Here is a 17013-nt window from a genome sequence, read left to right on the forward strand (position 1 = left end):
TAAATGCAAAATGCAATACATCACCAAAAATTCTTGATCCTCATGGTGCTGTTACCACCTTGCATTGGTGGCTCAGAGAAGTAACAGCAACATTTGATAAGTTGTGTATGTCTGTAGGAATGGTGCATCCCTCAGATCATATCAGAATTCATCATAATAAAAGAAGCTGGCATTTAATAGGTTTTTGATGATTTCTAGCTGGCAGAGTTTTATATAGAGCTTATGATGTTTCACAGTATGAGATTTTCTGGCAACGACACAGCAATGTTATTTCTTAGAGATGTGATTACATCTGAGAAACTATGAGCCAAAAGCACAGCGAGGAAAGGCTTAAATAGCACACATTCTTGCTTAAATACTTTGAAATTCTTTAATCTTATCCCCCTAAGAAACCAACATTTTCAACACGACAGCCTGCCAGAGTACAGCTGTTTACATTACACATGAAGACAGGCACGAAGACAGATCTAAGATCTGCTCTTCAGCGTTGCCCTCACCACCTTCCTGCCCAGTGCAACACACCTTCTCTTTCTCCCCACCCCCATTTTCACCTCTCACCATACATATTTTGGAACTAAAACACACCATTGAATCTAGTAACAAGGCAGTTCTTGTCCTGGGCCACCAAACCTCATCTGGACAGCCAGCAGGAGAGCCACTGTACGTCTGTGTGTGTGTGTGTGTGTGTGTGTGTGTGTGTGTGTGTGTGTGTGTGTGTGTGTGTGTGTGTGTGTGTGTGTGTGTGTGTGTGTGTGTGTGAAGGTGTGAGCATATGTACAGTATGCAAAAACTGACCGAATTTTATTTGCTGCTGCCTCTCAGCTGAAGACTGCATGAATTTATTCATAAACGCGTAGACAAACACTCGAAGGTTTCATATAGTGATCAAAACTTATATGATTCAATTTTGTATCCATGCAAGAACTCAGAGCGGTGGCGTGTTTGAAAATGAAGCAAATTGCTTAAAAACAAGAGAGGAAGGATGTTGTCCTGTAACATTCAACACTCTGCCTGTGCTTCTTTTGCTCCAACTTTGTTTTCCTCGCTATCCCTAGCAAATATTTCATCACCTGCTCAGCACTTCTCCGCACTACCCCTGCCTTTAGGTCCCCTCTGGTTAATATGTCCATTGCTAACTTTAGCTATCTCACAAACATTATTCACTAAATACCCAAATATTAGCACTGCTACTTTTGAGATTAATTTTTTAATAAAATATAAGTTATTTACCTGAGCAATTCCATCAATCCGTAAATAAGATGCTTAGATTCAATGAAACCACACTTCCCCTGTATACCCACAATAATAAACAACTGCAGACCTGGAGATTGCAGATTCACGCCATCATATCCCACCCACCAAACGTAATTACCATTCAGCTAGCTGTTAGCATTTTGTTTGTAGTCACAGCTCGAACTTATCCATCGGATGCTTTTAATTTTAGAATGGTGACAGTTTGAAGACATAATACACCTCAAAACCAAATACCTATTATTGACATCAGAACACCAAGCAGCACACATATTATCTGTGACCCGCATATTATATAAGATCCCCAACCTAATAACAGAAGAAAAGGACTGGAAAAGAGAAGAAATACACATTATCATCATCATGATAGTCCATAGGGGGCCTGTGGACTGTAATGAACTTGGAACTAACTCATCTAAAGCACCATGAAGTACATCAGGGAGTGACGATGGACGTGACATCTCCACTCACCACTCCCACATGACAGACTCCGGGGAGACCGGATGTAAGCCACGTCAGTGCTCCAACAGACGACAGCCAATGAAGAAGGCTTCGAGTGATAAGCCAAAACTGTCAGCAGATGAAGAAATTTATCTGTCTTTTACCATTTTCTTGTATCTATTAGAAGAAAATATGTTATTGTGTTCACCGAGGCATCACAAACTTGATAACTACACCTGAAAACTTCCTCCGGTGGTTTATCAAGCATTCTGTGTAATCACTGTCGGTTTTTAAGGGCTCCTGAAGATAAAAATCTAACAATTTCTGCAGTCTCTTCAGGAAGACTTGATCCTGTTCCTCTTGCAGAAACATTTTTTTCTAGGTATTATTTAAAGTGCACATTAGATAAGAAAGAAATCCCTTCTTCACAAATGTGGTGATTAAACTTCCTGCTAGCTACACTGAGACTGTGTGTTAGTAATTACAGTCACTTTAACGTGGCAACAATCCCATCTAGCTGCCTGCAGCCCCTATGTAGACCAGCAGGGGACTTACTGAGAAAAGAAAATGCATGTGTGAAGCCAAAAACTGCTTTGGGAGCGTTTAGCATGAGGAAATGATAATGTATCATGGTCAAAAGCTCCAAAAAGTGGGTTTCGTATGATAAGGGAACATTTGAAGCTAGCTAGTGTTGGAACCTGCCGCACATGGAGCGGGAGCGCTTTCCAAAGCTTTGGGGAGGCAAATGAGACGGTCTGCTCCCAACAAGATTTATTACTCATGTTTGAGATGCAAAGTAGGAGATAATCAGAAGATCTCAGAGATCAACTGGGAACATAAGGAGTGAGTAAAGTGAATCAGTAGACGAAGGTTACAATTTTACACTGAACCCTGGAAAATACTGAAAGCCAATTTAAATTGACCTGAATGGTGATGTGGTATCGTCTGTCCGTACTAGTTAAAGACCTGGCCATGGCATTCTGCATTTTCTGTAGAAGATCGAAGTTCTGTCCTTATTAACACCAATAAGGACAGAATTTGCATAGTCCAGTATTGATGTAATAAATACACGAATAACTGATTGAAGGTATGGTCTCTTCTGAATTAGGTGACAAAGTCAGAGTTAAGCTTGACCCCAAGTTAGTCACACAGGTTTTAGGACATGGGAATTAGATCCAAGCTAATTTTTAACCCCGAGAAACATTCCATGAAAGGAGTATTGCCATGAGTATTGCTCAATGGATTGAATGTCAAATAAATCTGACAATTGTCAGCATAAAAGTAGTTGTTCATGACATATTTTGCCCAGCTCTTTCCCAAGGGAAGGATGTAGATTGACAAAAGAAATGGTCCCTATACCAAGCCTTGAGGTACTCCCAAGGGGAGCGGCACAGATGGAGAGAAGCAGTCATCAATGTGGATGCTAAACCTATCTAGAATGTATAGTTTACCAAAACAACAAAGACCCCATCAGCATGAAATGATCTTTGTTATTTAAATATTCTGTCTATTTAGGTGAATTTCTATTTAAACTTGAAGAAAGCAGATCAATGTCTGGAGATGCCATTCGCCTCAGTGTTAATGTACAAACTACACCTACATCTACTGGTGTTTTTTTCTGAACATCGAAAATGAACCAATGCATGTTGTCTCTTAAATCTCTCTGTCTTTTTTTGTTAGATAAAATAATAAAATAAAACCATCTCTTATCTCTTTTGCTGACACTCTTTATGTTCTTGTAATAAAATATAAAAGTTCTCCCTAACCTTTGTTTGAATATGTTTTTTTTCCCCATTAAGAGAATAATAAAACGTAAATTCTTGTCACAACTTTAACTTTGCATGAGTCAAACATTAAAAAATACTGCAAGGGCTGTGAGGATTATGAAAATGTTAATTAAAAAACGTGATTATCAATTTGGCGAATAAGAAAATATCTTGTTATTCCAGTTTCCTAAACCTGTTTATTCTCAGGAACAGGTAACCACTATCACTAATGTGTATAATTTCTACAATAGAGTTTATCACAAAGCTTTTATAGGTACTGGGGTATGTGTATTAGGCAGTTTAGCAACAAAAATTGTTTTGATGCTCAAATTAAATAATATATTGTACTGGTTATTCAGTCAAAGAATTTCAAAATTACAATAAAAGAGGTAAATTTACAATTTGCAAAATAATATATAAATAAATCAAGAATGCACACCAGTTCACTGTATGATCTGATGACATCATTTGGAGGAGGCTTTGGGTAAAGAACATTTGAGCTTGGTGCAAACAACTAAAACACAATAAATGGAACAAAGGCTTTAGACAGACATCAGCTAATAAATCACACAAGAAAAAGCAATAAAAAACATTTGCAAATGACTGCAAATGTTTTTATTTTTGCTTTTTAAACATTGATTTTTTTCAATTCTTACTTGTATTTTGTGTCCTCGAAAAAGATGTTTACTGACCGATAACCCTAACCCTAACCCAAATTTTCATAGAGAACATTTTGCACGACATAAACCAATAAAAGATGATCAAAGTCTTCGGTAAAATAGAACATTTTCTCTTTAGCGCCCAACATTTTAAAACCTTGTTGCTAAAAAAACCATTGAGAATTAAACTACATTAATTTTCATGAAAAAGACACATTAAACCTGGTTGATAATCAAAGGAAGAAAGTACTGGTGACTGGAGCATGCTGCATGTCTCTCTGGAAAAGTATGTGCGTCAGTGAGAGAATGAGGGCCTTCCCTCAAATAGATTTCAGAGCTCATGCATCTGCTTTAAAATCCCTCTCTCTCCTCCTCTACCCTTCAGACTGTCAAGCAGTGTAGGTGCTGATGAGAAGATGCTTTGCAAGACAGATGAAATTTATTTTTAGAGTAACATAAAAAGGCTTACGATAACTTTGCAGTGTTTTATTTAAGGCTCTGCAAATAATTAAATAAGCATTTTGTTTTAGACCGGCTCTTAACAAAAATCACAAAAGCTATTTAACTGATAAAAATAAAATCACAAAAGCTATTTAACTGATAAAAATAAAATCACAAAAGCTATTTAACTGATAAAAATAATTAATATAAAGTCATTTTTGTTTATGCTTTTATTTGGTCTTACATACCAAATTATGCACAACTCTCAAACATCTTAATTTTTTTTAACCATAAGTGTTAATAAAGATGGCAGAGCAGAGCAAGGGCAACAGACTCTGGTAGTACATGGAGTGCACCAGAAAACACATACCTCCATTATTTTTCATTGTGACATTTTCATGCTCCATGGCAAAGGATCCAAGACTATTTTTCCATGCGGTTATTTTTCCAAGCATCAGTCCTTTACTGATTCCCTTCTTGGGCATCCAGGCTGCCATAGAAGCTCTTCCCCTCTTTTATAGCAGTATCTTTTGTCTCCGTTTTACTCTTTTGACTGATTGACCAAGTAAAACAAATCAAAGTTTAATAATATTGGTGCCTGCATCTAAATGTCATGTGTTTGTTATTCTTAATATGACTCAAGGCTTTATAATAGCAGTATCGACTCTCGTGTAATAAAGGTATAACTGGTGTAGCCTCCAGAAATGGTAAGTTTTCCACCTACAGTTTGACCTCTTCAGTATCGGGTCAAATGGAGACATATGTCTTAACTGGTGCCTTTAATCTGCAAGAACGATACTGTTGCTTGACCAAGGTGTCTCTCCAGCTTCCTCTTATTTAAGACTGCTTTGCTTCACAGAACAAGAAGGATGAACTTTCATAAGTAAATCATATAATGAAATGAACAATATGGTTAAATGAAATGTTTTGATTAATCTGTGCTTAAATTACTGAAGTTGAAATGAATATTATTATTACACTGAAAGATTGATGAGGATGAAATGAAATATATGACCCATTAATTTACGGACTGGACAAGACACACTCACCATATTTCCATGACGCAGGTTAAAGTTAATGTCACAGCACATAGATATTTTTTTATCCACAAAATCAGCATCTTCATATCTGAGGAAGGTGTGTATCTGAGTTTGTTGGCAAAACCTCTTTACAGGGCAAGTTCTGATTTGTCAGTAAACCAAAATATGGCCATTATTAAAACAGCATCACTTCCTGAGTGATTCAGTTGAGCTGAACTCTGTACTGGCCAACTGGAGGAAAACTCTTCTCCCACGCATCTTTGACAAGCTGTCAAGCCTGTTGCACGCTACAGCTGATACCGCAAACGGTTCCTTCAGAACAAAGCTGACACCGCTCCGACTCCCTAAGAGTCCTTCCATAGACGCAAAACAAGTCCACCTGTTTGTTGTGACCTGGAGTCGACTCTGGACTGACCTGGTCGTACTGCGGTTTCTTTACGGACTTCGGTACCGTGGGGTCCACAGACTCCCCGACATCTCGGATCCAAAAGAGAGTCTCCGATAAGGGTACATAGACTCGACAGATTGTGTCTGGTGTGGTTTTATAAACCATCAACTATAGTTTATAGCAGACCAAACTCACTCCCACTCAGAACTCAGTTTCTCCAGATAAGAAGGTTCTGACAACATCACATTCACACATTCACACATCCTCACACCTCACATTCCATCCACTTAGATTCATTCATCACATAAAGTGTTTCCTAGTTGTCATGTTTTTAATTGTTTAGAAAATAAATTTCTTACTTTTTATAAACTTGACTCTGTCTGAATTAATACGAAGTGTCTTACAATCCCTGAATAAACAAAGAATTCTACATCTTCTGGTTAAACATTCAAAGACCAATCAGACTGGATTTCCATATTTTTATAGAAATTCACATCTTATTGGTCAAATGTAGTGTAGCATATTGAGCTTAAAAAGCACCCAAATTACATATGTATACTAACCCTACACTGGTATTACTAACTAACTGGTATAATGTAAATGCTCTTAAGTTTAAATTGCCACTAAACAGCTTAACTCTGTTTTTGTATAAAAATGTAATACTTTTTAGATAAAGCCTTTTGATGATCATAGTACATTTGTCTCAAAGGAAATTATTCAAAAATACACAACTTCATGATAATAAATAACTTTCTTACAGATTTTTATATACAGTGTAAACCAGAGACATGATATACATAGACACCACATGGACTGGCTCTGACTATTGGAGCTAATGTAACAGCGGGCTGCCATCTTTGATAGGTTCCCATTCGCCCCCAGTGAATTAATTTCTACTGAGGAAGATGTTTACCCAACTCAAAAACACATATTATGTTGCTTCTCACAAAAATCAGACATATCGTATGATAGTTAAAATATAAATATAATTAAATCACCATACCATGACATACCATTTTAGTTGATGTAGCGCATTTAAACGCATGCGAGCTGACTAAAGCACTGCAGCCAATAATCATAAAAGGATCACTTTAAATAGTTAAAAACAGTCAATAAAAATTGATTTATAAACTACCTAAAAACTAATTAAAAAGGGAAAGAGAAATTTGAAATCGTCATTGTCCAAAAGCCAAATCAGTAAAATAGGTCTTCAATCGTGAATGAGAAGACTGTAACGGATTATGACTGACGCAATTAAATCAATTAAAATAAACTAAAACATTAAATCCTGACAGGCAGGCTAGAAAAGTCCATAGTAATTCCATGTGATATGTTTACAACCATAGGATGCAGAAAAAACAGGCATAGTTGCCCACTCTGCATTGACTCTAGTTGGCTTTAAAGAGTGAAGAATCCACCCAATATGGCGACACTGTTACGCACTCCAGCGCCCAATAGGGAGTGATGATTCCAGTTTGTGTTTGTCGTTTGGGGCTCTGCAGCGTTCCCAGTGTGACTTCAGCTAAAAAGCAGAAATAAATGTGGCGTGTTTCCTAGTTCAATGATTAATCATGTCAAATTATCATGATTTCAATTCTGACTAAAAAGTATAAAATTTTATCCATAACTTAGCTTCCCTGTTGGAGTTGGATGGAAGATATTTGCAAATATTAAGAGTAAACTTTTGCCAGTGTTACAGAGAGACAGAGAAAATTGCAAGGTGATTCATTAAAAAGTAAAGGACTGTCAAACAATTTTTATGCATTCTATTCATGGTTTTTATCTTGTATACAGCAAGTGTTTTCTCCGATGCTTGTGACCCAAAAACCAATCTAGCCCCAAATCCCCATGTGGCTGAAACCCCGAGTTAAAAACCAACAACTTCCATCAAACTAAAAATAAAACTAGTCCAGAATGGCCATAATAGAGTGAATTTGGGTAAAAAATCTTTGAATCGTCACGCTGAGTGTAGAAAATTCTCATTACATTCACACAAGATCCAGCAGAACACGGCAAAAGAAAAAACACAAAGTCAATTTCAATTTATTTTTCAATTTTATTTATATAGCGCCAAATCACGACAAGAGTCATCTCAAGGCACTTCACATAATAAACATTCCAATTCAGGTCAGTTCATTAAGCCAATCAGAAATAATGTTTCCTATATAAGGAACCCAGCAAATTGCATCAAGCAATCCTCATACTAAGCAAGCATAAAGCGACAGTGGAAAGGAAAACTCCCTTTTAACAGGAAGAAACCTCCAGAGAATCCTGGCTCAGTATAAGCAGCCATCCTCCACGACTCACTGGGGATTGAGAAGACAGAGCAGGCGGACACACACACACAGACACACACACAGACACACACACACACACACACACACACACGACAAAGTAATGTGTCTATAGTTATATTGTGATTTCTTAGTAAATATTCTATTTGGTGAAAGATAAACTTTATTGTATTTATCCAAGTGGATCTATAATTAAACGGATAAACTAGTAGTAGCACATCCAACGTCAAGGAAAGCAAATAGTTATTATCAGGAGAGGGAGAATGTTTAAGTGGTTAGCAGCAGTGTGCTAGACGATGGCCCCTTCCATGTGGCCACCACAGCTCAGCAGAACATCATTGTGTCAAAGTGTCATTCACTAAAGAGCCACGAAGCTGAGCCCGGCTCCCACATCAGCAGAGTGCTTGTCTTGCCTTTGGCTTGGCAGCCTGCTTCATAAATACTTCACAACTATAACGCTTGATGAAAAGCTCTGCTTCTCTCAGGTACAACTGCACTCCGGAGAGCGTCATAATCTGCAGGACGGATAAACTGTCCCAACACACAAAGACAGGGAGAAGAATTTAGGGTTCAAAAGGAGGTCTGAATTCAATGTTTTTAACAGGATGTTTATATTAAAGTTCTGAATGAATCCCAATCTGTGTAAACATGTAATAATATTTAAATGTCAGTGTGAAAACATGTGTAAGGAGGAAATCATAGAATCATAATTAATGATTATTAAAGACTGAGATTTTCACCCAAATGGTTCATCTGACTTATATAAGGTATGAGTATGAATTAGAACTGGAATAGACTATATTGATCCAACAGTGGAGAAATTCACTTGCTAAGGCAACACATACACTTAGAGAAAAAGGAACAAAATACAAGTAAATATACAAAAGCATTAGGCTATTACTGAAAACCTTCAGCAATTACCAAATGAATTAAAATTGAGTAAAATTAGAAAATAGAATATTGAGTTTCCAAAAAGAAACAGCATAAAGACACAGACATGGCCCTAAAAATAACATGGTTTCACAGTATGAAAATAAACATTTTAAACAAAAAGTACTTCAAATTATGTATTTTCCTCAGTTTAAAAGTTGAAATGCAAAAACTATTACTACAGGTGCCTATAAAGTTTTATATTAACACAATAAAGATAATTTATGCGTGTGTTTTATAGCATTTATATTTAGGATACACTTGAGAAAGGAGACAGACAAGTGTAAAAATTACTCTGAAATTTGTGTCAGAATTTTAATCAGTATAAGTACATGAAATATCTCTAATCAATACAATATTTTGTGATACTAAAAGCCAGACATCATTTACGATAATATGAAAATTCTCAAATGCTTTTGAGACACATCCAATGCTATTGTGAGATCTTTTTGTTCCATCAGAATGGCGGCGTAAAAAACTGCTGCAACCTATCAGTTGGACTTTGAATTGCACCACTCAAAAGAAATATAATAAATGTTTCTGTATATATATATATATATATATGCTTGCTTCGTCTCGCGCGCTAACCCGCAAAGCACTATGGGATTAGTAGTCTTATCAGCAAAATCGCCCGGCGGGCCAGTTTTAATATTATATATTTGATATTTGATTTCACGGGACAAATAAAAATAGACCAAGGGCTTGAGTTTGACAACCGTGGCCTAAAAAAATGGTACCTAGACACGCTAACTAAACAAATGTTCGCTTGAGTTTAACTTGATGTTAAACTAGATGAAGAATGGACCAGACTTCATGTAACGTCTCGACTGAATTTAACATAAAACATTTTACTTGACCATGAAGAACACTTCTACTCACAATTCTATAACATTGCATAAATTACAACGAGGGAATAAGATAAAACTGTTACTCACAGATTGTGACCGGTCCATCCCGCTCTGCCGTGTGAACTGCAATGCGCATGCGCACAGCAGATCTGTTCCGTAACATAAGGAGCCATATGATTGGCTGAAAGCGAACAGCCCTGGCAGAATCATATATTTGATTGACAGATTCATTAGCCAATGGTGACGTTTGTTGACCTGCGATGTTAGGAGAGTCTCAAAATTCAGCTCACCGATTTCTCTCACGAATGCTGGAAGGTTCACAAATGAGAAGCTGTTCGTGAATGCACCACACAGATTTCACTCACAAACGCGGAAAGGTTCACAAGTGAGAAGCTGTTCGTAAATGCACATTCAGGAATTCGTATGATCTGTGAGTTTATATTACAAGTGTTCTTACAAATTATATTTGTGAACCACAGAGTGTGAACTTCAGAATTAGCGTGTGCATTTGTGGAAAATGTTGCGTGACTTATTTTTTCACATTATATTTATGAGTCAAAGAGTGTGAATTTCCGAATGAGTGTGAGCATTTGTGTTCCTCCGAATTATATTTGTGAAACACAGAGTGTGGATTTCCGAATGAACGTGTGCATTTGTGGAAAACGTTGTGTGAATTAATTCTTAATAAGACTGTTCTGGCCTCATAATTTTTTGTTTCCGTTAGTTGAAAAATATGAGAAAAGCCCCTTGAAAAAATAATCGTGAATTAAATCACACTTGCAATATTGAAGAAAAAAATCGTAATTATTTCCAGAGTTGTTCAGCCCTAATTCAAACATTTGTGTATTTTTTTCTTCTTTTGGTGCAATTCAAACATTGACCAGTAGTTGGCAGTAGCCTGACCACCCAGCCCCATGCTTCCTTATGGGAAGCATCTGGGAACTCTCCTACTCAAATAACCCCATCCCCTGAGAATTCTAACTTAGCCAATCAGCGCTGAGCATCGTACGTCACACACCGCGATGCTCAGTTTCTCATAAACAACAAAGATGGCATCTGAAGCCAAAGATGGCGACAGAGTGAGAAAGACCCAACTTTAGCTGTTTATAACATTTGTAAGGTGTTATTAATAGGCATGGCGTTCTATTGGTTATTATTTTGTTCATATTTAAAAGAAAATTCAAATCAAGTCATGTTGCTACAATAAAGCAGGCTTTGTGATTTATTGATTTATTGTGATTTAAATTGACATTACACATTAAAATGTTTGCATCTACTGGGATTAAATACTGTTTTACTCATTTATGGTTTGATGCATTTGCTTTGGTCTCCATACTGATCTTACACAGTGTGAAAACCTAACAGTAGGACATGCTGTCCTCTGCATCTGGTCAGCTGAGAGTTTTATTTTTTTTTTCATGTTTCAGAGTTCAATTTGTCATCATTTCTGTTCCAGACATGATGAGGCAGAATGGGTAATGGAGCTGTTCTAATACTACAGATAGTGCACTAACTCAGTGTTCCCTAGATACCAATTAGCAATGAACAACCAAGCATCAAGGGTTGGACAACTGATGGGTGAATGCTGTGAGCGAGCACTTGAGAGAATGAAACTTGGGTTGGCGTGTGATCTCATATCAGGGTACTTCCAGGTGTGTGTGTGTGTGTGTGTGTGTGTGTGTGTGTGTGTGTGTGTGTGTGTGTGTGTGTGTGTGTGTGTGTGTGTGTGTGTGTGTGTGTGTGAAAAAGTGTCAACAAAACATATTTTTGATCGGACCCTTAACTTCCATCGTATATTAATTAACAGCCTTAGATTGATTTGACTTGACCAAAATCAATACCTCAATCACTGACAATAAACCAGCCTCTGCAGAAATGTAACTTGAAGGCTAATTTTGAAGAGAACATGATCTAAAGGCTCAGAGATACTTTTTTTATTAATTGGCACAATGACTTGTTTGCAGTTTTTCTGTTCTTTTTACTTTTGCTGGAAGAACTTAGAAGTGCTTAACGTCATGGATGGAGGGATTTTGTTGTTTTAGTGATTTATAATGAGAAACTAGCTCGAGTAGAATCCTGGTTTTCTATGTGATTGGCAATATCAGTGACTTACCAAAATGCTAGTCTTTGTTTTTCTTCCCTTATCGCCCATGACTACTCCATAGCAATAAAAAAGAACAAAATTCTGTCAGTTAATGATACCACAGTCAATAATCTGTACTGAAATTTCCTCATTTGATGAAATTGTCTAAGTGAAAAATACTCAAAGCTAGCTATATGTAATATATGTAAGATTTTTAAAAATTCAGGCAAAGAAAGTAGAAGCAGGAAGAGGTAACTGGATGGAAATAGTGCCTATATGAGGTTGTCTGCAGATCATTTTGCTGCTTACATCTTCCCTCTATAGTGCTTAAAGTCCATCATGCATCCTGGCTAGTTGAACAGGGGAGATCTCCGTTTGGCTGACTGGTTAGCATGTGAGACTTTCACCCGGCAGTCTGGGGATCGAATTCTGATCGGACCATGTTTTTTATATCCGCCACAGATCTCTCTGAAGAATCCCCAACATTGACGGCTTCAGCAACGCTGTGCCACTCCGTGGATTTTCTCTTATTTGTTTTGCAAAAGCACTTCCTTTCATTTCTCCACAGGTACCTCAATTTCTGCTTCTGTGAAATCGCGCTTCCTTGATCTGCCTTGGTCTACGGTCGCCATGTCATTGGTGGAGCACTGCAGCAGCCGGCTTATGTATATGCATGAGGTCCACAAGGCACTTTGCATTGACTATTTATGGCAGTAAGTGGGCGTGGAGAGGGCGGGATGTGACTAAAATGCAGCTGAGAAACATTCTCGTTAGTCTCCGATTTATGAAGCGGAGATTGCGTGCAGCTCCATGTTTGGAGTACGCACATGGCGTAAGTACATTTTTTTTGCTGAGCTTAAGTACGGTTTTAGTAAGGATTCTACGCAATGTTTGATAAATGAGACCCCAGCTCCTTTCCAGCAGTAATTAAACATACAATTAGTTTAAATAAAATCGATTAATTATTTAACGTTTTAATCTAACAGTTAATTATAGTTGATTTCCTCCAAACTATTAGATAACATGGTGCTGCAATATTTTTAAATTAAATTAAGTTCTTATAGAAAACAAATGGTATTGCCCTGATTCCCAGTCAGTGGTGCTGCAGTTATATTTTTCCGAGCATCAATGATATTGAAAATGAAAACACAATTATGTATGCTCATACTCTACAGCTCTTCTCTGCTTGTATAGCAGCATCTGTTTCCTGTCTTTAAATGAAAGATGAAAAAATAAAAGTATCTTCTATATTTGTCCTTTTCTGTATAAGCCTGTGCATTTTATTGTTGTTGTGTTGCGTTGTGTTGTGCGATAAAAGTGTTTTTGCTTCATAATTTTAATCACCATCAGACATTTACAATCTGCTGATGCAAATTAGTATCTGATAAAATGTGAATTCTGGATAATGTAATCCATGTCTATGGTTTCCCCATTAAATGAGCAGCTACGTATGTCAAATGATCCTAATTGGATTGTTTTCCAAAATAATCTTGCCATAATCAAGTATTCCTAACAAAAGCTGGTTTTAATTCATGACTTGAATTTAAAATGTGCAACATCATGTCACAATTATACTGAGTCATCATTTCAGAGTGGGTGGCCTGAGAATAGCTGGAATCTTGTTGGAGGCTTTGTGGTCAAACTAAATAAAATGGTTCCAACAAAAGATCAACCACAGATGATGAAAGTCATTTAACATGATTTAAAACTTGTCAAGAAGTGACAAATTTTTTTTCAATACACTGTAAAAAAGTGTCTCCCAAACAGGTGAAACCCCTTTTGGTTCACTTGATCGATACATCTCTTGTTTTCTTCTTAATGGGGAAAAGATTCAACGATTTAGGACGTATGAGACATAAATAATTGACGTGAATTTACTGAACACTTTTCTTTCTGCTACAATAAAAACACAACCAATGTTAGAGGCTCCTTAACGTGCTAAGTCTGGCAACCCACCACTGGCCTGCAGCCAGGATAAGCAGGGTCTTTCAAAATATTTGGATGTGAATTCACGCCTAACACACACACACACACACACACACACACACACACACACACACACACACACACACACACACACACACACACACACGCACGCACACACACACACACACACACACACACACACGCACACTTGCACTCATAAAGTTGGCCTGAGAAATGCTCCATCCATTCGCTTATCAGCGTCGCAAACACAACGCACAGCCCTGATGTCCGCAAACATAACAGCAAAGCTATAGCACAACAGCAGCGTGTGAGAGTTGGTGGTGTGGTGATTTAGAGCCCAAAACAAGCAATGAATCAGATCAAAACACCATCAATGACAAACGCCCAGATGATGGCCTGCATGGAGCAAGCGACCATCATCATCATCCTCCTCCTCATCATCATCATCACAAAGACAGGGCTCTGTTGTTGTTCCGCTTGCCCCGACGAGATAAAGGAAACGCGCGTAAAGCTCCCACGTGCCATCGCAGCAGGACAGCAGGCCTGCAGCTGCCGGAAGGTCACAAGCAGACACAAAACATCCCGAAGCCAAAGTTCTTACCTGGTCCCGCGGAATGCACGGCAGCGAAGTCCTGCGGTGGGACTTGCTGTTGCTCTGACAGTGAGCCATCATTTCCGAGGCCGCTATGGAGCTGGACCTCCGTCTCCTTTTGAAGACAGGGATGTCCTCCTCCTTCGCCCCGGTCACAGAGCCACAGCACCCCGTCCCGCTGGTCCCTGAGGCCGGCAAAAGCCGGTCAGCATAACTTGCAAGCAAAACCCCCAGCAGTCCCAGCAGGTAGGCCAGGTAGGGTCTCCAACTGGCCTGGACGCGACTCAGGGAGACAAGGGAGATGGCCCGGATGACGCTAATGAAGACGAGGATGGACACTCCCTGTCCCAGCCGGAGGACCAGCAGAGCCCCGCCGCTCAGGCAGCCGAGGACTACCAGGGTTGCGGTCAGGGACAACAGCTCCTCCGCGCCGCGCAGGAGCGCCTGTGTCGCAGCTTCGCCAAAGTGGCACACTGCTAACAAAAACACCACACTCCGGATTAAAACCCCGCAGCGAATCAAAGCGAGCCAGACCCAGAAGAAAGCACAGACGAGTGTTAAAACGGGGGATACGCAGTGACACGCAGCCAAAAGCAGCTCCACAGCGCAGCCCGCCGCTGAGTGGAAACGAGAGCCGACGCAGCTATTTCCGCTGCTACTGCTGCTGCCTGCATCCCAGTCCACCAATCGGAGCAACAGAGCGAGAAAAACGGAGATGGAGGCGACGCAGACAGCAGATGACACTCTTGGGCAAGTCCATGTCAGCCTCGGTTCGTCTCGGTGCAGCGGGGTGACGCGCGTCCTCACGTAGCTGCTGCGCTCCAGCGCTGCCCGGGGATGTTTTTCATGAGCGCCTCTTGATGAACCCCTGTCGCTCTCTGCCTCAAAGGCCATCCTCCTCAATCAAGCGGGGAATCTGATGGCTTTGCGTTAGCTTGGTTGTCTACATGTCGATCTGTGCACACACTGTGTCCTGCAGAATAAAGTTTGGCATCATTTAAAAGTAAAACGTTAGGATGCGCAACTTTTCTCTCAAAGTTTTGTTGACCAGAACTTGCACCTGGTTGTCAACCAAATGATAAAAAGCATCCCCTTGTGTCTCACACATATAAGCGGTGCCTCAGCTCAGCTCTTCCAGTTTCTCCCTCAGCCTCTCGCTGATCCTCTCCCCACCCACCAAACATTATCCCTTTTTTGTGCCGCTCCGGTGACTACTCCATCACGCTTCAGCCCCACTCAGTCTGCAGGCTGCCCTGGATGTGACTCAGTTCGCTGTGGATGCATGCCATGTTTACAGAAAGATTTCCTGGCTTGGTCTGGAGATTGAGCAGCTCATTACCCGAATTAACAGTAATCCTGTAATACATTTCAGGAGCACAGTCAAGAAGAAGAAGAAGATATCATTTCTGTAGCGCCTCTCAAGATAAAAATCACGAGGCGCTTCACAAAAACAAAAAATGTAAAAAAAGAAAAAAAAAGAAAAAGAAAATGGTTAAAATATTTAAAATGAGCTACAAATTGACAATTCTGATTAAAAAATATTAAATGTTAAGAAAGAGAGAGCGTGAATAGGAAAGAGGGAAATCAGTGGATCCTGAGGAAGGTGGAATAGGTGGGGAGAGCAGAATAAAGAGAGAGTGATGAAGAAGGTCATACAAAAGCCAGTTTGAACATGATGAGTATTCAGCTGCTTTTTAAAGGAGTCCACTGAGTCCACTGATCTCAGGCTCAGGGGGAGAGAGTTCCAGAGTCTGGGGGGCACAGCAGCAAATGATCTGTCACCTTTGGTCTTTAGCCTGGTGCACTGCACAACCAGTAGGCTTTGATCACTGGACCTCAGGGACCTGCTGGGGGTGTAGGGAGTAATAAGATGTAAGATGGTGCTTGTCCATGTAAGGCCCTATAGACCAGAACCAGGATCTTGAAATGAACAGTGCTGCAATGACAGACCACCAAAAATGGCTAATATGCTGGTGTTGTACTATAAATAGTAAAAGTTCACTAAATGTGGCATATTACTCTTGACTTCCTTTGTCATTTTCACCAATGATGTAAACAAAGTCAGTAAACTACTACACAACATTCACTTTTTTCTCATTTATTTTTACAATGTTTTACTGCATTTATTTGTTGCTTCAATGTTGAAAACATATCAATTGGGAAACTACTAGTTTAATCAGGTTAACAGCCTCAAAAGCTAAGCTATATATTTTATTCAAAGAGCAGCTCACTCCCAATTAACCTGTTTTTGCTGATAAACTATATTAAACAGTGTCTAATTATGCTGTAGACACATTTAGTCAATAATGTGGCACTTTAGTGCATCTTAGTTA

At 39.0% G+C, this 17013-nt stretch overlaps 1 protein-coding gene across 4 annotated transcripts in view; it reads right to left on the reverse strand.

The window, feature by feature from the left end:
- The window catches only part of LOC107380405 (cGMP-inhibited 3',5'-cyclic phosphodiesterase 3A), a 76334-nt gene extending 59680 nt beyond the window's left edge, over positions 1–16654 (reverse strand). For all 4 annotated transcript variants that reach the window (XM_054742721.2, XM_015951645.3, XM_015951646.3 and 1 more), the window contains exon 1: positions 14690–16654. In XM_054742721.2, the coding sequence (XP_054598696.1) occupies positions 14690–15574 (885 nt within the window). In that variant the 5' untranslated portion in view covers positions 15575–16654. The remainder of the gene's footprint in view (positions 1–14689) is intronic.
- Positions 16655–17013: the final 359 nt, after the last annotated feature.

This window comes from Nothobranchius furzeri, chromosome 13, assembly GCF_043380555.1.
Source record: "Nothobranchius furzeri strain GRZ-AD chromosome 13, NfurGRZ-RIMD1, whole genome shotgun sequence".
NCBI lineage: Eukaryota > Metazoa > Chordata > Actinopteri > Cyprinodontiformes > Nothobranchiidae > Nothobranchius > Nothobranchius furzeri.